Source organism: Haliotis rubra, unplaced genomic scaffold (assembly GCF_003918875.1).
Source record: "Haliotis rubra isolate DU_JTF1 unplaced genomic scaffold, ASM391887v1 Scf20, whole genome shotgun sequence".
Lineage (NCBI taxonomy): Eukaryota > Metazoa > Mollusca > Gastropoda > Lepetellida > Haliotidae > Haliotis > Haliotis rubra.
In genome coordinates this window covers 630923-653589 of record NW_025766003.1, presented here as the reverse complement: position 1 = coordinate 653589, position 22667 = coordinate 630923, and the positions used below count along the sequence as shown (strand labels likewise).

General features: G+C 38.3%; 1 protein-coding gene across 1 annotated transcript in view; it reads right to left on the bottom strand.

Moving 5' to 3' along the window:
* The window catches only part of LOC124275561 (bromodomain adjacent to zinc finger domain protein 1A-like), a 34509-nt gene extending 13116 nt beyond the window's left edge, over window positions 1–21393 (bottom strand). The window contains 18 exon segments of the mRNA XM_046711140.1: window positions 405–520; window positions 1403–1494; window positions 2577–3603; window positions 3805–3900; window positions 4276–4441; window positions 5648–5872; window positions 6718–6810; window positions 7694–7837; window positions 8669–8807; window positions 9806–9901; window positions 10056–10258; window positions 11730–11805; window positions 11807–11854; window positions 13123–13210; window positions 13905–14012; window positions 15935–16042; window positions 16546–16821; window positions 21065–21393. Coding sequence (XP_046567096.1) covers window positions 405–520; window positions 1403–1494; window positions 2577–3603; window positions 3805–3900; window positions 4276–4441; window positions 5648–5872; window positions 6718–6810; window positions 7694–7837; window positions 8669–8807; window positions 9806–9901; window positions 10056–10258; window positions 11730–11805; window positions 11807–11854; window positions 13123–13210; window positions 13905–14012; window positions 15935–16042; window positions 16546–16821; window positions 21065–21177 — 3214 coding nt within the window. The 5' untranslated portion in view covers window positions 21178–21393.
* Between the last annotated feature and the right edge of the window lie 1274 nt (window positions 21394–22667).

Sequence of the window (22667 nt, the reverse complement as noted above, 5' to 3'; positions counted from 1 at the left end):
CTATGCAAACATGATTAAAACTGGTGTTCTCTGGGAGTTTTTGACACATGTATCAGATCAGTTTCATTTCTAGAGAATGGCTGATCATCATCCAAAGTGTCTCAAGACCATTGTCCGATTTGTAAGCACCCGATAGCAACAGAAAGTAACATTTTAAGATCACTGGTCCTAACAGTGACAACATTTTGAACATGGCCAATTTGACTAGACCTTATGGTACCTTAACTATTGAGCAGTTTGGTAAGGGTTGTTAAAGTAATACCAGTTTCCATCACTGACCCATCAAAAGAAGGAAATCCTTGATATCTCATATCTTCTGCAAAATCATAGACGTGATAATTTTGTATCAAATCATAAATTAGATATGAACTACATGAACATGATACATACAATGTGGACATTACCTAAAGGAACACCCAGGTACTTTGGTTCCAGGCCACGTGCAACCTGCAGTAACGCCCGACTAAGGTCTCGCACCACCGCCTCCGTACCTATTAACTCTGGCGAGAGGTCAACTGCCCTGCACAAACAAAGGGGAACAGATATTAGTGTGGTGTGTTGTGTTGTGGTGGTGTGTGTTGTGGAGTGGGGCCTGAAGCGACCTTCTACTAGGGTTTGTTAGACTCAGTATAGCAGTGTTTACTTAGACTATAGTCTGTTTGCAGTGAAAACGATTAATTTCACTTTAAACAAAAACGTAAATCAAATAAAGTGCAATCAGAAGTGCGAATCCTCATGATTTTACCTTGCTAATAGAACATTTAAATCTCAGAATTTTATTCAACTTAGGATAAAAGTTTTTAACAAACGATCATAGTTTCAAATCGCTATTATTGGTTTGTATTACAAGGGGGTATGCACATTAAATGAAACACTGAGAACAAGTAGGGTTGGTCTAAGTTAACGCTCATCACGTACTGCACGTGCATTTGTATCACTGTTCCAATTACTGTGTTTACTCCCTTGTAATACAAACCAATAAAAGCAATTTGAATCTATGATTGTCTGTTAAACAACTTTTATCCTAAGTTGAATAAAATTCTGAAATATGAATGTTTAATTGGCAAGGTAAAATTATGAGGATTGACAATCTTAATTTCATTTTATTTGATTTACTTTTTTGCTTAAAGAGAAATTCATCAGTACGTTTTCACTGCAAACAGACTATAAGTGCAGACCGTACTGAAATGTGACATGCATATCAACTCAGTAACAATCAGATTGTAGGTTTATATGACCTGTCCAAGTTAGTCCTATAAGTTTGAAAATGACCTCATAATGTTCTGTTGAAGGGTTTGTCACCTCTGATCCCTCCCTCATTCTTTAGTATTTTCAGTTTATGGTCAACCAAATGATGGTTTGATCAACACCTACCAAAATAGAGATCTAGAGGGAAACTTACTCTATTTTTGGCCTGGTAAACACTGGGTCATCATTCTGGGAAAAATAGCTGCCTTGTTCTATTGCATCTCTCCATGCTGCTCTGTCCTTGATCTGGAAAGCAAGTGAGCGAGTGAGTAAGTATGTATGATTTAACGCCGGTTTTAGCAATATTCCAGCAAAATCACAGCTCCATGACTCCAGAAATGGGTCTGGAGTGAGTGAGTGAGAGTTAAGTTTTACGCCGCACCCCGCAATATTCCAGCTATATGGCAGCGGTCTGTAAATAATCGAGTCTGGACCAGACAATCTGGTGATCAACAGCATGAGCATCGATCTGCGCAAATGGGAACCGATTACATGTGTCAACCAAGTCAGCGAGCCTGACCACCCGATCCCGTTAGTCGCCCCTTACGAGAAGCATGGGTTACTGAAGATCAATATTCTAACCCGGACCTTCCCAGGTCAAATGGGTCTGGAAAGTGAAGCATGGACCATGCTTACAACAGGTACTAATTTTGAAACAATCGGTCTTTCGATTTCATGGTGAAGACATCCTCAAGATCAGCTTATACTAATTATATATGTAAGATAACGAAAATTTTCGGAACATTAGTTTCACAATGGAAAACAGTTTTTGATGCCAGATGCAATTTCAAGTAACAAATGTAACAAAGGACTTTGTTATGATACATGAGGCATCTACTGAACAAGCAGCCCTTTGCCTGTCATAATCATAATCATTATTCAAGCAACTGCTATGAATTAACTGTTTCCCCTGCTCAACATTTGCGCTGACATTTATCAAGAAAGGTCCCACGGAATACATCTAACTTAATTATATTACAGCCATTCTGCAAAACAAATGATATTAGCAGATTGCTCACACTTGCAAGAAAAATTCAAAACATGAATAACCAAGTACATGTATTTAAGTTTGTTCATGATGTTAAGCCTGACAGTGACACTGCACAACAAAAACCTTCCACAAATGTCCAAGGGACATGTAGGGAAACCTGATTAATCCATTACTAGGGCATTAGTCCTGAATCCCATCTTCTATGCAATAACAGCAGGGAATATCAGTACATATTATATGGGACATTGTTCATCCAGACATGTTAAACCAAATTATTTCACAGTCAACAGAAGCATCCAGATTAAACCCTACTGTCTAAATGACAAGTTGAACTTACTTTCATGTATCCTAAACTTCCCGCATAGATCCTGTCTTCCAGGTCTAACAATGTGTCTCTGAGATTGAGTTCTATTGCTTCTTGTGCTGTATCATTTTGCACTGTGCCACGAGCAGCCTTTTTGCCAGAGATCCCCCGAGTAAGAGCAAGAGCCTTGACTCTGGCCTCTTCCATAGCTTCTGGAGGCAGGTTCAAGTCCTCAACAGGACACTGACGTATACACTTCACCACTGTACTTTTAATCTCAAATAACGATTGCTTTAATTCTCTTTCCCTGAATCCTCTCATGTTTAAACAATCCAGAAGTTCATGAAGTTGGTCAGAATTATCTAAAAAGGACCACATCGTTTTCTTCCTGTTCGAGATCTGCTGAGCAGCAAGGCTTTCCAGAGCAGGGGGAGGTTCATCATCAAGCACTGGGGCTTCATCAACCTCCATTTCTCCATCTTTAGACGCTGCTCGACTTTCACTGTCTGAGTCACTAATCACAATCACCTCCTCATCTTTCTTCAGAGCCTTCACTCTAGGATCTTTAGGTGGCTGGACAACATTCCCAGCTACACTTGTATCCACAGACGTATTCATGGAGTCATTCTCCTTATCACTACTTGTATTCTTTTCATCCATGAGTGTAAGATGAGGTATTGAGTTGTGTTTTTCAAGGTAAGTGGAAAAGGGATCTAACACTTCTGGGTCAACATTCACTTCATTATCTTCCACAAACAAGCCTGGTAGGGCATGGAACACCCAGTATCGCCTATACATTCGGTCTCTGCCTACTGGGTACAAGGCATTCGTCCGTTGTAACTCCATAATCTTGCTGACCATTTCCTCTTCCTTCTTGGCAAATTCTGCTTTTTTCTTTGCTTCCTCCTCTTCTTCTTTCTTCCTCCTCCTCTGCTTCTCTTCTTCTGTGAGATTATCATCATCTAAGTCTGGACTGGGTGTATTTCTGTCTTCATCCAACAATAAGAGTTTGTTCTTCAGCATCTTTGGCTCATTAACATCACCATTCACAGGACCATTGCTGTGAAATAATAAGTAAAGTGTCAATGTAGCATGATACAGATAAAAGATCTACTAAATATTAAACATTCTTTTCTCTAATTATCAGATCCAATGTTTTATCAGATGGAAACAAGAAGCTAAACTAGAAACTCTAAGAGGATATTCTGAAGGATTGTTTGAGACTATCACATCTATATTAAATTTTGACTCAGATTTTTACCCAGATTCCTCTGCCTTGAGCTGCTGTTCTCTCTCAAGGATCTTCTGAATCTTTCGCTCTCGTTCTCTCTGTTTCTCTTCTTGACGCTGACGGTATCTATAAAAATGAATAGGGACTACTGTACATTTGATAGAATGAGGATCCAAGAGTCCTTGAGGTAATCCATTGTATTAGAATAGATGGACCCTTAAATGTGTAACTTTTAATGGGAGGGTTAACACAAGGATCCCTTCACCTTCATGCTTAACTTCAATCACAACGACACAAAAGGCAAAACAATTAGTTACAATAGTTTTACTAAAAATAATCATAAGCACACAATATGATATGCACTGATAAATAAAAACTTGAGACCTGCCCAAGATGCTTTGCAAGCTGGCATATTCCATTATCAAAGTAAGTGGATAGGAGCCCTTATAAACAGATTTAGTAGTTTCAGGATAATTCATGAAGAAATGACATCCGACTTACTTGGCCTGTGCATCCTCTCTCTCCCTCCTCTGCTCTGCCCACTGCAACTGTTTAAGGTCATACTTCATCAGACGCAGCTTCTCATAGCTCTCCTCTACAATGTCCCGGGCAGCAGCGTATGATAGAATCTGCTGCAGTAGGGTGTTGAGTATGCGTAACTTGTCCCCTGCACAAGACAAAATCTGTGTTAACAAACTGAACAGGGACTGCTTAAACATATTATGTGAGGTGAGGTGAAATGGGGTTCAACGTCGTCCTTGAGAATTTTTTGCTCATATGACAACGTGCATGCGTGTATATGTGTGACTGCTTGTACTAGCCCAGACTTCAGCTGGTTTTATAGTGCCAGCTCGCTGAGCTACCATGCCACATTTAAGCATGAATACCCCCACTCTGAAACAATATACTGACTCCGAGCCGACCAGCAATTGTTGTACCCATTAAGTCCAAGCACCAGGCAGGGACCAACAAGTACCATATTTTAATGTCTTTTTGGTATGACGCTCCCAGGAATCGAACCTTCCGCTCTCCAGGCAGAAGCTCACTACACCACGGAGGCAGCCTTTAAACATAATTACATGAAGAACAAGAAGAACTTGAACCTCATCATTAGTGCTCCCTGCCTCCTCTTCGTGTTCACTACTGCTTTAAAACAATCCTATGAGTATATCCTATTACGGGTACCTAAAAACGACATGTTATGATAACATGTCACATAATCAACAAGCCTAACCTAAAGATACATATAAACACTACAAAATAAACATAAGATTCTGGGTAAACACAGAATCGCACAAAGTTGCATGATGTCTGATGCACTTAACAATTTCATCAAGAAATATATCTGGGAAATGTATCTGATCACGCTGATAAAATAATTTCAACCGTTTTTACTATCACGATGATTTTATCCCTATGTTATTTTGAAATGCAATAAACTACAGTTATAACTAAATCAACATGACCTATAGTTTGCTAAAACTCAGGGGTGGAAAGAACTTTAAAATTGCTAGTGTACTCCGGTACAATGGCACATATAAAATCACTTGCCCTGATAATTTTTCCACTATACCGGCCGTTTTCTTGTTGATTTTTTAAATAAACCACATAATAAATATTGAAAAGTCAACTGGACACCGGTACAGTGTGATATACAAATTTGCTTGCCCGGCAGATAAAAATACTGGACATATCGTCGGGCAATGGGTTATTTCCACCCCTGAAAACTGTAGTTTGTTATATGAATTTTGACTAATACAGCAAGTGGCCAGGACGAAAAAGGCAGTTTGTTACAAATGTGTTCGTTATAAGAAAGCACTAACAGAATGAACCGTGTTTAGTGGATTCTAAGTGACATCAGGAGTAAACTCACCTGGAACAAGATCAAACAGACTGTGCATGGCTAAAGCTTTGATCACAGCTGGATCCTGCATCTTCAACTCGAAGCCTGCATCATCAAGTGAGCTGTATCCTCCTCTCTGCTGATACCGGAACCTGGCATTCTTCATGCTGGCACGGGCTCCAGATGAAGCCAAGTGTATTCGCAAAATCTCTGTCAGAGTGAACTGGTCCAACAACATCTTCTTGAGGGGAATACCTAGACATAAGACAGTGCAAAGATCAATTGTGTGAGCAAGTGAGTTTAGTATTATGCCGCTTTTAGCAATATTCCAGCAATATCATGACGGGGGACAGCAGAAATGGGCTTCACACATTGTACCCATGTGAGGAATCGAACCCCGGTCTTCGGCGTGACGAGCGAACGCTTTAACCATTAGACTACCCCACCACCCCGAAAAGATTACTAGTGCCCTCAAGGCAGAAAAAGGAAAACAGTTAGTGTAGGTCTTTGGCATCCTTAATGACTCGCTGCTACAGTATTTGAATCCATGGCACCCCCTAAAGTCTTCTTTATGATTATTATTTTCAGGGTTATGACAAGGATGCCTGGAATTATGATTAATTACAAAGACAGATTAATCATTTGTTTTGCATTTTCTATAACTTCCCCTTCATTTTTTCACATAAAGACATTCTGAAATACCTCCAATGTTAACTTCACCATTACAGTCTGGGCCAAACATTTTATACTACTTTATGGTTTACTAACCCAACCTGTCACTTGGCACTGCCTTAGGGCAATGATCTTCAGGGGTGGAAATAACCTTAAAATTGCTAGTGTACTCCGGTACAGTGGCATGTGTAAAATCACTTGCCCTGATCATTTTTCCACTATACCAGCTGTTTTCTTGTTGATTTTTTAAATAAACAACATTATTAACATTGGAAAGTCAACTGGACACCGGTACAGTGTGATATACAAATTTGCTTGCCCGACAAAAAAAACACTGGACTCGGACGTCGGGCAATTGGTTATTTCCACCCCTGATCTTGAACTTTCACCACCAGAGCTCTATATCAGTGATACGAAGACCAACTCACCATGAGTCATCTGGGGTATCTGTGCAGTCATGGTGGCAGCCAGGATCATCTGATTGGCTGTCATATCCTCCTCCATGGCTTCCTCATTCATTGCTGCAGCAACACACAACATCATCTCATAAGAACACAGCGCTATCTATGGGCTGGAAACATCCACCATAAAACACAGGAATCACGCCAAGGAATATTTCAAAATTTCATTGGAAATTGGCACCAGTGAAGTTTAGAAGGAGCTCACATTATTGGAAATCTTATAATTTGTTGTTTTCTTTAACACATGAACAATTTAAAACGTGTCACTAACTTATTAAAGACAACTTTATCTTAAACACAATCCACCTTCTGAGTATTTACAATGTTATCATTACAGAAGCTGCCTTATTCTACTTCTAGCAATAGCAAACACTGCTCTCCGAAACATTCTGACAACATAAAAATGTATTGGTCACTGTCCAACTGATCAAAATGATAAGAACACTCTTCAAATTGTTGACCTTACCTCTATAGAATGTTAAAAAAGGTAAGTGAAGTCATAATAGTAACTACTGAGTTCTGCATGGCTAATACATCACAACAATTTGACATGATCCACAGTATTTTCTAAGAAGCCCACACTGCAGAGCTCCAGATAAGATTTAGCTCATGTGGGTACTGTACCAACTGGATTTTTTTGGAGTGGGTATTATGAATGTTGAGTGGGTATTTCATTTTCCATTACCCACTGCTTTCAAACATGTGCGTATTTCAGTCATTTTACTCACTTAAGTATTATGTGACTGAGTAAGTTTACTAAGCAGGTATGTTCTGCCTTATGACTATGTCATTCAAAACCAACTTAAATATAATGGAAATGAGTTCATTTTATATGCATATTTTACCCAGATAACGCAGCTTATCTGGGCCTCTGCCACACTGGACCACTTTTTAGAAAGGCTAGAATGAACACTGAGTCAGTTGTACTGAAAGTATTTCCTACTCATTTCCTGGTCTTCCTTGTCAAGCTCATCCACCTCCTCTGCTTCCTCTTCCTGTAGAGTGAAGACAGTCACCAACAACATCTGGACCAGGTCACACAGGGGCCCATCTACATCGTGGTCCAGCAGCGCCGACTCCAGCATCCCTACAAGACCACAAGGATTGAAAATGTAGCTGCTTTTTCAAACACACATACTTTGACATGGTATAGCCAATTCACAAGAATATGGGTAAAATGGTGACTACTGGGTTGCACTTGCATGGTCACAGTAGAAAGAGTGGACGGTACACTAAGATGTGCATGTAAAGTGTGATCACACCGGTAGCACATTATAACAATTATCAATCAAAAAAAAAATCCAACAAATGTATACAATCCGATCTAAGGAATGTTGTCAGATCTTCAGTGGGTAGTTCATCTGGGTATAAGGTCTGATTTCAATAAGGAGACCTTCACTGCCATTTAAGGTAAGATCATAAAAAATTTACAGACCATGTATGTGAAAAATTAGTTCAGACATGAACTGTAATGAAAACTTCTTACATCAATTCCATGGATTGTACAAGAAACAGTGCAACAGTAACATGCTATGAAGTATGTAGCTGTGTTTAACAATGACCTCAAATATGACCCTGACCTTTGACAAGCAGGCTCCAAAACTTTCCAGTGAAAGGAAGTTTCATGCAAGAGGTTACTTTTCATGATTACAAATTTACGTGAATGTTGACCCTAGGCATAGCCATCACGTTTCAAGACATGTACCAAAAGAATAGCCCGGAGCCATTGGACGATTTCCTTGGAAATATTTAACTTAATTATAATAATCTTTGGGTAGTAGTCTTTAAACAAACTAGCAGCAGTGGAGACAGACATATGCAGTGTTCAAATTCCATCAAAACGTACAGCATTCTTACATTTTACATGAAATGGGATTGATCATCAGTCAAGCAATCAAGGCACTACAAAAGTACTTACCCCAAGAAAACCCCTTAGGGAAGAATTGCTTAAAATCAAAAAGACTCTTGAAAGTATGAATGAACTCCAAAACCATGACGGCATCCCCGAATAATTCCAATGGCACCCTTGTCTGCACTGGTTTAAAGTTTGGCATAACCTGCAATCATATATGTAAAAAAGATTAACATATGGAATGAAACATAAGAATAAGTAGCTGGTATATAAGTATTTACTTTGGTCAGTGTTCTTTGGCATCAGACCTATAATCCAGCAATACTATTTCTGAATACTGACAGAGAATGGGTGCCGTGTGGATTGCAAGGCAGTTGCAATGTCTCTTGCCGGACTGTGTTGCCTGTTAGAATTGATTGGCAATAATAAGATGCACATGTGATATTGCAGACCAGAACATGGACTGTTTATAAGTATTGGTTGACTAAACACACACATACACACTGACAGTGTGCTTTAGAATTCAACCCAAATATGAAAACTTATTCAATGCCTTTTGCATTCACACTAAACTTCTGTTCATAGAAAACAAAAGAAAAAAAGACCATATAAGGCTAACACATATATGAAATTCTGAAAACAAATCATTGGTTATATTTGAAATACAGTTCACTAGTATTTTGATAGTAAACTGAATGTGAGCTGCATAACGGCAAACCTAAACACAATTTGAAATACAAATAAATACATCTCAAAATGTTTTATATTATCATCAACTAAAAACATTCATATTTCATCTCTTCAAAATATACATAAGTGACAAGTCAAATTGAAACTATGAAATTTGCAGCTAATTCCAGTTTTTGGAAAGGATATTCTAGTAATAACCAGCAGGTCAACAAGTTATATATATTACAGTGAGTGAGTGAGTTTAGTTTTACGCCGCACTCAGCAATATTCCAGCTATACGGTGGCGGTCTGTAAATAATCAAGTCTATACCAGACAATCCAGGGATCAACAGCATGAGCATCGTTCTGCGCAATTGGGAACCAAATGACATGAGTCAACCAAGCCAGCGAGCTTGACCACCCAATCCCATAAGTCGCCTCTTACAACAAGCATGGGTTACTGAAGGTTCATTCTAACCCGCCATATATATTACAGCTTTCAGATAAAAGTTTCATCAATCATTGGTTACTGACCTTCAAGTCATCACACTCCATGTCATCTCTTGGCCTATTCTTCTCCCTCAAAATCTCAATTTCCTTCAACCTTTCTTCTCGTATCTTTTCACGTTCCTGAAAAATAACTTCCATTTCTATGACTGTTGTATGACATTGTAATGCTGAAAAATGCATACATCAATCATGAATTTATTGAATCAAATTGCCTCAGCATTTGAGACACCTTAACACAACTATTAAAACTTCTGTTTTCAATTCAAATATCCACCTTTGCTTTCTCTTCCCTCTTTTTCATTCTCTCTTCCTCCAGTCGCTTTCTGAGTTCCTCCTTCTTGGCAATCTTCTCGGCCATCTTGTCCTGCTTCATCTTCTCCTTTAACTGAGCCCTCTCTTCCGGGGTCAGGTGCGGCATCTGCTCCCGTGCAAGCTGCTCTGGTGTCTTCATCTCTGGGGGAAACACGTACAGAGTGACTACATGGACGGATATGGAAAAACAATTGACAGCCATAATAACAATTATACTGTTCCAAACATGAAACACGTTTCCAATTTGTAGATCATATAGAGCAACTTGATTAGCCTAGCCTGAGTACCCAGATCACCAAACAAGTGTGGTATATTATTTAATGCCTTAGTCAACAGTATTCCTGCTATCTTATTGCTACGTTATATCTACTGAAAATGACTTGAAAAGACATTGTTAAATGAGTACGAATCAAGGTCTTAGCCCAGCTCACCAGTGGTTGCCTGCATGTTGTCAGGGAACAATGACACATGATCAGTGAGTGAGTTTACTTTTACACCACTTTTAGCAATATTCCAACAATATCACAGAAGGGGACAGCAGAAATGGGCATCACACATTGTACCCACGTGGGGAATCAAACCCAGGTCTTCGGTATGACACACCTGAAACCTTTAACCACTAGTGAGTGAGTGAGTGAGTTTAGTTTTATGCCGCTCTCAGCAATATTCCAGCTATATGGTGGCGGTCTGTAAATAATCAAGTCTGGACTAGACAATCCAATGATCAACGGCATGAGCATTGATCAGCGCAACTGAGAACCGATGACATGTGTCAACCAAGTCAGCGAGCCTGACCACCCGATTCCGTTAGTCGCCTCTTACGACAAGCATAGTCGCCTTTTGTGGCAACCGACCGTGTCATACCAAAAGACGTTAAAATATGGTACTTGTTGGTCCTGACCCTGCCTGGCGCTCGGCATTACTGGGGACAACAAGGACTGGTCGGCTCGGAGTCAGTATAATGTGTCTGAGTGGGGTATTCATGCTTCACTGCGGCATGGTATCTCAGTGGGCTAGCACTATAAAACCAGCTTAAGTCTGGGCTAGTACAAGCAGCCGCACATACAAATACACATGCATGCACTTCGTCATATGAGCGAAATATTCTCAAGCATGACATTAAACCAAATTCACCTCACCTCGCCTCACCTTTTCTGGCAAGCATGGGTTGCTGAAGACCTATTCTACCCCGGATCTTCACGAGTGTTTTAACCACTAGGATACCCACACACACAATCAGTAATCATTAACTTGTCATCACCAAATCCACATTGGTGGTGCTAGTCCATTATATATTCCACTCCGACTATACTCGAAACACACATCCAATGCGAAACATGATTTGAAATATGTTCAAGGCTTTCTGGTATGCTCAAGGGATGTAACTCTGCACAGACCTTTGGTCGTGAGTTGAGTTGAGTGAGTTGAGTTTTACGCCGCACTCAGTAATATTCCAGCTATATGGCGGAGGAACTACAATCACAAGGGGGTTCAAGAGGATATTTTATCAATGCTATCCATTGTCAAACTTACCTTTGGGGCTTCTCTTTTCCTTCATCATTTTCTCATCTTTCTTCTTGCGGGCCCCTCTTTTTCAAGGGTGGTGTTGTTAGACTAGTGTTGCCTGTACTGTTACGATTCTCTGGGCGTTTCGGGGATATCTTCTTCTTCATCTCAGATTTTTCAAATATTGGTGGAGGCCCCGAGAAAAAAGTCTTCAAACTTTGCTGTTTGCAGATTTAGTCTTTTGACAACTTTTTCCTGGAAACAGCATAAATTCACAACAGTCAGAAACTGATCAGTAGATCAGTCAAAACATTTGACAGTATAAACCAACAACACTCTCAGTGACAGTGAGTTTCACAGAACTGAAAGCATCTAGAAACTGTCCCCTTGTGAAGGACATGGATTTACCTTGAGTCTTGTATTTGAGGGTCCCTGGGACTCATATTGTTAATTTTCAGGGGTCCTGGACAACAAAATGGGGGTCCCAGACCCTTAAATATTATTATTAATACTGTTATTGTATTAGGTATCATGATCATCACATTAATTGTTACAGTAATTAAATTGCAAATGATACCTTTGGACTTTTTTTTGCGTCCATGTGGATCCGCTAATAACTTTTGTTGCGTCCATTGTCAATTTTTATGTGTATAGGATGCAGGAATTCACGTCCTGTAAATCCCTGGGAGGATCATTTCAAGATATTCTCCATGACAGTGTACCTATCCTGTTAGACTGATATACTCCACTATTCTCTCTTTAAAGATCATCCTGGAAACTAAGATACCTGACTACCAAGTTCTGAAGATTTATTTGGCTCTGGTTTCTGATTTTCTGGTACTGCTATATTTGGTTAATGCAAACTTTCTGGCACACAATCACAGGCCCTCTTACAGCTTTCTCATGGCCAAATTATGAAGAAACAATTTAGCAAAAACATCAAATATGTATGGATAAATAAAAGTTGTAGGTCACCACTTCATACCTCAGTTATCGAATGACTGAGCGGAAGGGAGGTAACTCTGAATTGCTGTTCTTTGTTCATGAATTGCCAGGAGATTTAGCAATGAATAAAATATTCATCTTAAACCTGTTATCCATGGCCTTTTCATGTCAAGTTTGGATTTTAACCTATATCATGTCCATGGAAATCTGCTTGTGCAGATTATAATTACAACAATCAGATCTTTCTGCATATTCTCTTTAATTAAGGTAGTTATATTCAGTGTTAGCTATTAACATGGTCAATACATGATTTACGGTTTCACATTCATTGTGTTCAGATTAGGATGTTTAGATTTTAAATAAAAATATATTAAACACAGAAGAGGGTTTCTGATTGAATTATTTTCAGGTCATTAACTGACTGTGAATGAAAATGACTTAAAGAATTTTTTTCAAGTTTGATGATGGTATTAAAAAGTTGATAAAATGAAAATGCCTTGATGCCAAGTCTATTTCTAAAACCTATAACAATGTAATTCATTGCGAATGCTAATTCATTACAATGCACTTTTTCTCACCTTAACTCTAAACACACCAGAAGTGGAGTCAGCATGATGTTTCAGAAACAGCTTACTCTTCTCTCTAGTATAAAGGGTCCGTTTCCGACTGTAATTGATAGAAAAGAACTTATTGCAATCCAAGGAATATCTAATTTGTATCAACTTAAGGGACATAATTAGCATTTTTCTTCACAGGAGTTGAACACATTAATCAAAATATATATGTTGGTTATTACCAACTAATTAAAACTAAAACTAACCACCAAAAAAATCAGCATTTGTGGCATCAAGCTGAAATTAATTTTCTGTTCTTGCGAGTAATAAAATATCGCAATTCAAACATCAACGAGTTACTTGACTGACTGACTGAGTTTGTTTTACGCCGCTTTTAGCAATATTCCAGCAATATCACGGCGGGGGACAACAGAAATGGGCTTCACTCATTGTACCCATGTGGGGATTCGAACCTGGGTCTTCGGCGTGACGAGACAACGCTTTAACCAATAGACTACCCCACCGCCCCACGAGTTACTTGAGCTAGTAAGGAGTCACATAATGTTAATCAATGGCTTAACTATGTAAACTGACAGCCACGTACATAATCATTCTGTTTTAAGGTCAACTGATGCTTGTTCAATAACTAAATATAATCCTGCATGACATTTTGAATCAAATGTTGAATTTGAGAAATACAATAGTCTTCCCTTGCTAATAATGCATATATTATTAATAGGATTTCAACAAATACACCAGAAGCTTTAGGAAGGCAGGATGAACAAACGCAGCTATGAATAATTTACCTGATTGCCGAAGCTGGCACAGTCAAGCAGTTACTTTGCTTTAGTTCTTGGACAATGTACTCATATTTGTCTGGGGGAGGTCCAAGTCGGGAGCCTGTACCTGATGAACTGCAAACAAAAGAATACAAACTTGCTACTCAATATCAATCTTGTTTCAAAATGCAGAGCTACAGATAACTTTTTTGGGTCATTGAGTTATGTACTCTCTTGTGTTTATCTTAATTGGGTATCCTAATTTTCCTTTGAGTAACCAAATATATTTTACCCACCTCACTCAAACGCAATTGGGTATTTTGCCATTTTCCATTAATTGTAAAAATATATTAAAGTTTAAATGATGGTTTACGTGTTCGTTATTTATATTTGATCTGTTATAGCACATAGGTGCTGAAATAGAACCTCACAATATACCTCAGTTATTTTATCTATTTTTGTTTGTATGCATGTAACATCAAATCTATTGAGTATTTACAAAAATTGAAGCGTACTTGTACGCAATAGGCTTAATAGGAATTGAGTTTTCACATAAATATTTGCGTAATTTACGCAGATACGCAGCTTATCTGTACCTCTGATAATGGCTAAAAATTACCCTTAAATCAGACAAAAAGTGCAAACCTACTTCATTTAATTATCAACCTTGTTTCAAAATACCATGTTTAACTGAAAGTTATCCTTGAATTAATTGCAGAGTGGTTCTTATTCAGAAAGAGCATTGCAGCCTGAGCCCATAACAGTATTCTTAGCCCATATGTATTGTATGCAACTTTCAGAAATGATATAAGCACTAGGGGTGAAACGGTATACCGCGGTATTAGTAGAACCGCAGTATTTTGCCTTCGGTATGGTATACCATAATGCAATTTAAAAAATTGGTATTTTCGGTTTTCATGCCATCATTTTATTAACCTTTCCAAACCTTTTCTAATATGTCTTGAAATCGAATCATTTTGTCAAAATCTATTGCAAGAGTGAAGACGGACGCTATTTTCCTGGAAGTAAGTTCTCATATACCGAACCGAAACGGACCGATCCGAAAGCCTTGTACCGCAATATGTACCGTACCGTGGTAAGAGCATACCGTTTCACCCCTAATAAGCACTGTGACATGATTGCCATTATAATGAAAGAAAACTCATTGGGATCAAGCAAATAGTCAGTGTTTCCAATTTCATTTGTATGTCGGCCATATGGGCCGGTAGCAACTGAAAATGCTGATCAAGGCGGGATTTCACCAGTCCTATCAGCCTATAACAAGATCTAAGATTTTGAATGACACCTGTTTTTTTACCACTATACTGATTTGCACCCGTCTGACATTTGGCTCATGTGACGTACTGTACGTGTGAAGTACTGTCATAACAATCCTGATATAATCCTTATAATTCAATGGAAAATTCTATCAAACATTGAGACTGTCAACCCTCAAGTTCCAGTTCCAGTAACATCCTACCATGGTTAAAGGCACAATGTCACACATTTTTTTACATATTTATTGGGGCATATGCACTCACTTTAGCTTCATATTGATTCAATAAAAGAGTTACTATCCCTTACAACTTTCCTGAAATCGGTAATTGAAACTTCGAGGTGAACAGCTTCCGAACAGGGAACACTTGCCATATATGGAATTTAAACGATGCATAGAAAACTGTCCCATGCGGTGTTGTCGGCGTTTGCTGAACTGGTGTCAATCACATGTTTTGCGTTTCATATTCGTAAACAGTGCTCCAAGGACATAACTTTATGGGGATCGCCTGAAATAATGTTAGGCAACGCTGCATTAATTCATTCAAACTTTTCAATTTATTATTGTAATCTAAATAAGTAATTTCTTTTTGGAATAAATTTTATGGTAGCTTCCCTGGGGGCTGATAATATGACTGAGAGAAATGCATCATTCATTTTAAGAGAAATGTGGTGTGATATACCAGTAGTTCCTTTAAGGGCCAATTTCTGGTATATACTGGTGAACAGAACCACTGACTTGTTCAGGGCATGTGACTCAATGGGAAACTAAAATATATTACCCTCTTTGGTCATCATCAGAGTCACTGTCTATGTTAATCACGATCACGTCTCCATTTCCTTGGTTTTGCAGTGATGGTGACCCCACCTTCAAGATACGACAACTTTTCCTGAAATCAAAACGTTTGTCATTAATCTCTGCACCAAGTAACATTCGGACAGCAGATTCCAATATCCGAGTTTGAGGCTACATCCCACACAGTAGGGAGCACTGTCATGCAACCAACCAAGTTGTCGAATCAGTCCATCTGATACATTAGATCATCTTGTACTACAAGCTATACTAACCTGGAATGCCCTCTAGGGCAGTGATGTTTCTATAAGCTCCTACAGTTTAATTTTCATCTAATCCCATAAAAAAAACATACTAATGTTAAGAATCCATTAGACCGATACTAGGGTCAACTGCCGGTCAAACATTGAACATAAAGTTGAAACAAATTCGTCAAGACATTGAGGACCGCTATTGGATATACCAGGTGACAAAAATTGCAACCCACAGTAGTTCTAATTAATATGCATTTTATGAATTCAAATAGTCTTCCTTTTCTATCAGGTTGCAAAATTTCCACAGCATGAGTTTCATAGTTTTTGCTAGGTGTAATTAAGCTACCTGACAGTTCCAACCATAACGTCAACTATTTCTCCAATGAAATATCTGTCCTTGGCAAAGGAGAAGACATCCTCGTTGAGGTCGATGAGCCTGGTTCTGTATGTGAGACTTGCAAGGATGAGAATAGGACGCTGGAGGTACTTGGGAAAGGCTGACAGGTTTTTCCTTGCCTTCTCCTCGCTGTCCAGGGCCTCCTGGTAGGTCAGCCCGGATCGGCCAGTGATGCTGCATGACCACACCAAGCTGTTGCATAAGATAATGCGCTCGAAGAACTCCCTGAAACGATAACCATGATACTTGCAATACTTAAACTTAGACAATGGGTCCTTAAGTCCTTGTGGTTTTCTCCTGTAGCATTTATATCTTGGGACACTTTATCTTTAACATTTATCATTTAGGCAATAAAAGGGACCTCATGAACTTCAGGCTGGCTTTTGAACAAAGTACACTTCTAAGTTCTACTCAACCAGTTAAACTGACCTTGAGAACTAATAGAGCAACAGTACTGAACTGCAAGGAGAATACTTAGTCAATTATAACTCATGACAATATTTCAGTGTTATATGTGTATAAGCTTAAAATGTTTTGTGAGCCCTTAATACTCGATATATACCATAATTATTACAACCCACCATTTTCAAGTTCATTGACTTAATGAAGATAAAAAATATATTCTTTTTTTCTGTTCAATCATCGTTAAACTCCTTTCTTCTTCTGTTAGAAAAAGAAAATTGAAAAAACAATGACATCCAGATAGAAAAAGACATTTCATCCACTAATGTTTACTGTTACAGTTTTAAAATTCTTTGCATAGAGTCAGTTAACCATTTCATGTTATGTCTACAGATTACGTCAAAGATTATTCTCGACATCTCAACTACAGATATAGTTTAAGACCTATCTGGGCTTTCCAAGACATTTTTATGGATTAAACTTCTTTTAAAAATATCTTGGACATCAATGTACAACTTCTAAATGCCACTGAAAGCTATCTGGGCTTGTCTTTATTTCCAAAACAATGTAATAACATGTAACCTGAACTTGTAACACTTTTTTATTGTTTAGTTAGGCCAGACCAATTATATTTCTTGCTTTACAGATTTTTTCCCTCAAAAAACCTAAAGGCAGGAGGGAATAAAAATAAAATCACCAGTCAAAGTAATATTCCTTCCAAATACTAAAAGTATTTTACTTCTGGCAATTTATGAAGTGTATATGGAGCAAAAAACAATCTAAAAAACAAATTCTTGTAAGTTTACATTTTGGGCTAATAAAAACATACAGATTTTTTTTTGAGCGGGGAAAATTAATTTATATTTATTTTCTTATTCTTGAAAATATATGACCCGGCAGGTCCGTAAAACAAGAAATAAAATTGTCTGGCCTTATGTAGAATTTTATTGAAAAACAAAAGTCGAAACCATGCATGTAAAAAACAGTATCACTAAGTTCACATGGATTATCTAGGATTTCTAGCAAAGTGCCAGTGGAAGGAAAAATTGGGAAAAAAGTGTTACTTTGTTCAAATATTTAATATTGCGTTTGATGAAAATTATGCATATAAGCTTTTTCTCTCTCACTTTATCAGTCCTGCTATCACTGAAATACATGTCACCTCTAGTACTGTGAATAAGCAAGGCCAATAGTAAGCATGGCTACATAATTTGGGAAATTCATACTTCCAATTTTTTAAATATTTACCAACATGTGGTGCTGACTTGCAGATGAAGATCATCCTCTGAGTAATTATAGATAATCACTGTTTAATTCATCCTCGATAATCTCCAGGGTATACGTTCCGATAAATCTCCACTATACCCTGGATGCATATACGGCCCCATGATTTTATTACCTCCCTTGGTTGGCTTTTTATCCAATCAGGTGTCTACACTGGGAAGTTGAGCGTAACAATCACAACTTGGCAACACATAATATATTGGCAGAGGTACTCTGAAAGAGGTAGAAGGAGTTCTTGCGTATATTTTTTAAAAGTTTCAGACCTGTCAATTTGTCTGTATGATTTCCCCCCTAATCTGAGTCACACTGCGAACAAACCTTCACGGCTGCGACTGCTATCTTTGTTGACACTGGCAAGCTCGGTTGTAATGGCGGTTAACCTGATTGGCTACTGTGAGAATGCGGAGCCAGCAAAGGGAGGTAATAAGATTATCGGGCCGATCCACAGATGCATCCAGGGTATAGTTGAGATTTATTGGAACATATAACCTGGAGATTATCGAGGATGTGTTTAATTCCATATAACTTAATCATCACGGATTTGGACTGGATTCCAAATGAAGAGCCCTTGGCTTAAATCAGTGATTGGCTTAAATCGGTCAGATTTACACACTGGCTGTACATAACAAAACAACAAGTTCCACATATCATTACTAATTACTGTGTAACATGAATTGGGAGATTCGTAATTCAAATTAGGGGATATTTACGGACATGTTCTACATATCGGCCACTATGCAGGCCCAGATAAATATCTGATTGTGCTAATGAAAGGAAAGCCATTCGTTTGTTTGAAATGGACAAGGTTAGTGATCAGGCCGAAGATGACACATGAATCTGACTTCATACATGTTGCTATGACAGTTTTCAATATGCATTGTTTTGCCTTGACCTACAAGACTAGGGTTCCAGAGAACCCACAATTACTAATTTCCAGTAACACGAGACACAAATCATAGTGAGTGAGTTAACATTTTACATCACATCGGCAATATTTCAGACATATTGTGACAACTAAGCACAGTGAGTGAGCAATATCGTGGGTGGGGGGACAAAAGAAATGGGGTTCACACATTATACCCAAGTGTTGAATCTAAACCAGGCCTTCGGTGTGACGAGCGAACATTTTAACCACAAGGCTACCTGACCACCCTGACAACTAATCATAACCAATGACACTTAGTAGTAAATGCGAGTAGTAGAGATGATGGCTATTTCAGATTTAGATCTGACCATCCTGTTGGGATACTTGGTGGCATCTAAAAAAAGCCTTACATGGGTGAAGCGAGATCACATCCCATTGTCTATACTACTGAGTTCCACATGAACTTCATACATTTCTAAATTAATCCTTCCTGGATTTTACTTTCCTTGGATCAGTTGACAGTGTACTGGAGAAACCACTCCAATAGTTGAATCAAGGATGTAAAATCTATCAGGATATTCTGCTCATTTTAAATCAAGAATCAGATTCAAGTGTTTCCTCCAACTTAAAACCCTCGATGGTTATTAATTAACTTAAAATTTGTAATATTAACATGCTATAAGTGGAAAATGTATATGTCGTATGAATCACCTTTGTTATTACTCAGAAAGTGTCCAGTGCATGTGATGTATATTGCATTATTTATCGTATCACAATAATAGTTTTATCATACATACTTTTATGCATACCCAGCCTATCGTTAAAACCCTTGTATCTGCGATTCATTGTATCCTCTCATTATGCATCTATACAAGTTTTGTATAATATGGTGACATATCAAGAAATGAAACATGAAATACTTGATCTTGATAACATTTGTGCATTTTTAAGACTTGAACTAATTAAACATGTTTCATTTAGACATATTTTCACCCCCTTGACGTCATGTATGCCCCATTAGCATGATCAGTTGGAATAAAACAGTCTGTTGGAACTCTTGTTTTAGCAGATTGATTTACTATGTTTCAGCTTATTTGCAGAAATGCATTTCGATATAACATCAAAATCCAAGGATAGACACGACAAGTCAATGTTTCTGAAATGAGTGAAAATACACCCGGACATAATATTTACTCCCTATATCTGGTTTCCTTCATATAGACTACCTTAGAAGTCTCTGGGAAAATATTTTGAGTTTCTTAGTATCATTTACAATTGAGCGTAGTGTTATAACGTGGATTATCAAGCTAAAAACAAGACCAAACTGAATAGAACTTGACATAGAATTTGAACTTGTAGCTAAAGTCACAGACTGACTTTGTGTTTTTATATGGTGTTTCACACATTGGAGGCATCTGCATAAAGAGAATATCTTGCAGTTAGATCAAGTTAACTTGAGACCAACCCTATATTTAGATCTAAAACAAACACAAAGACAAGACGACAAATAGTCTACTCCTTACTCCATTTCGTTGTACAAATCAAAACAGCACGTCGTATAACATTTCCTGCATTGCAATTCTATGGAGTCTAAATAAAGCTCGTCATCAACTCGGGACAATAAAAAGGAAGTCATGTTCAGTGATCTGGGGTTTCACCATCACCTTCGTCGTCCAACATCTGAATCCGTTTCGACAGTGAAATTTTAGAGTGATGAAACACAATCGTTGAATATTACCTTATCCGATGAAGAAAATGGCGCTCGGTACATAATAAACGTTCCGACATAGCATGGTTGAATGTACACGCGATAGCGAAATGTCTCCAGATTGCGAGTGAACTTGCATGAAAATTGTACACGTGATACCGGTAACAATGATAAACAAACAGAAAGAGGATGGAGAACAATATGCTTACTCATAGTCCCTGAATACTTCATTTGTGAGTTTGCAGTGGAAAATCTCTTCATCAGGTCGCAAATTGGGCGGAGGTTTCTGTTTGTGGAATGGTTGCCTTCTGAGGAGCGGCATGTTGAATTTTGGAGGGAAAAACAAAGACTCTTCTGAGTGGTCAGAAGTGAGTCCAAATGTCTCCAATTGTAGCCACAATGACCTTAAAAAGCTCTAAATGGCAGTGGAAACATGAATGAAAAGATTTGAGACCAGGATTTCCTAAAACAGTCGAGTACAAAGTGAGCCGCGATCTGCTATGGCGTTCTTCTCTCACAAAGAGGTCATATGCTGACCAGCGCGATAGATCGCAATGCTGCATGTGAAAATGTGGTTTGCAGAGGGGGTAACAAATATCGTGATTGTGAAAAGAAAAATGCACATACGCGAGAAACGATTACTCATGGGTGTAGAATATATATTTTGCAATGATTCCCGTCCATTTATTCGTTGCTACATGCAATAAATATAATTTTACAGATAATTTTCGGCGAAGTTACGTGTAAATATGAAAGCGGAAAAGCCTCTGAAGGCGGAGTCTCAGATTGACGATCTGATCGCTGATTGGCTGAGTTGGTGTGATGATTGACAGATATGCAAAAATTTCACCGGAAGTAGTAGTATTCTGTTCTTTAATACAAAAGAGTGTTGAAAGCGAGGTAACCTCCATGTACAGAAGCAGACGATAACACTGAACATTTTAAAATGAAATTATGTATTTCTGCTTAAGGGGCACGAATATTGTTTCGATGTTTTATTCATGAACGACGCTGACATAAATTGAATGCAAGACAAACAAGTATGCTTCATTATTTTGTTTAGAGATGTAATTATCGGGTCATACGAATACAGCCTAAATTTCCAACATGCCAATGTAGCATATCTCACAGCTGTGCTACCATGCATCTAACTGATATCACTAATAATTTCCATGATATCATTCAACAATTTACTGATACGAAAAGAGTACAAATATGTTTACGGTTGACAACGAAATACCGTTATCTAAACCTATGAATTTCGGACTAAATGGATATTGGCCATCTTCTGCATACTGACCTCCAGTGACCTGCCTCGTGGGGGCATATGTACATCAACAAACATAAACTTAGATTAAAATCTTCGGATCTGCTCATCCTTCTGTCGATCTCCAAATACATGCATGCGTACATACATTACGTACGTACACACACACACGCACGCACGCACGCACGCACGCACGCGCGCGCACACATACATACATACATACATGAAATTATGTATTTTTGCTTAAGGGGCATGCATGCATATCTAACAGTTCAGTCAGTGTAACCAGCATGCACCAACTGGGATGCAAATCGCTGGAAAGCTAATGACATCATTTTTATTTCATTCACAAGTGTTATTTGGAATACATAACATCAAAGAAAGGGAATGTCGGGTTTTGGTTATCCCTTGAAACATACCCTATTGAGTGCAAAGAGCAAAACAACTTAGCAAGGTATATAAACGGATCACGGGATATTTGCGCGTTCGCGGAAAGGACAAACTTGTCTTGTCCTACCGGTAGCACCTGCCACTCACAATATGTA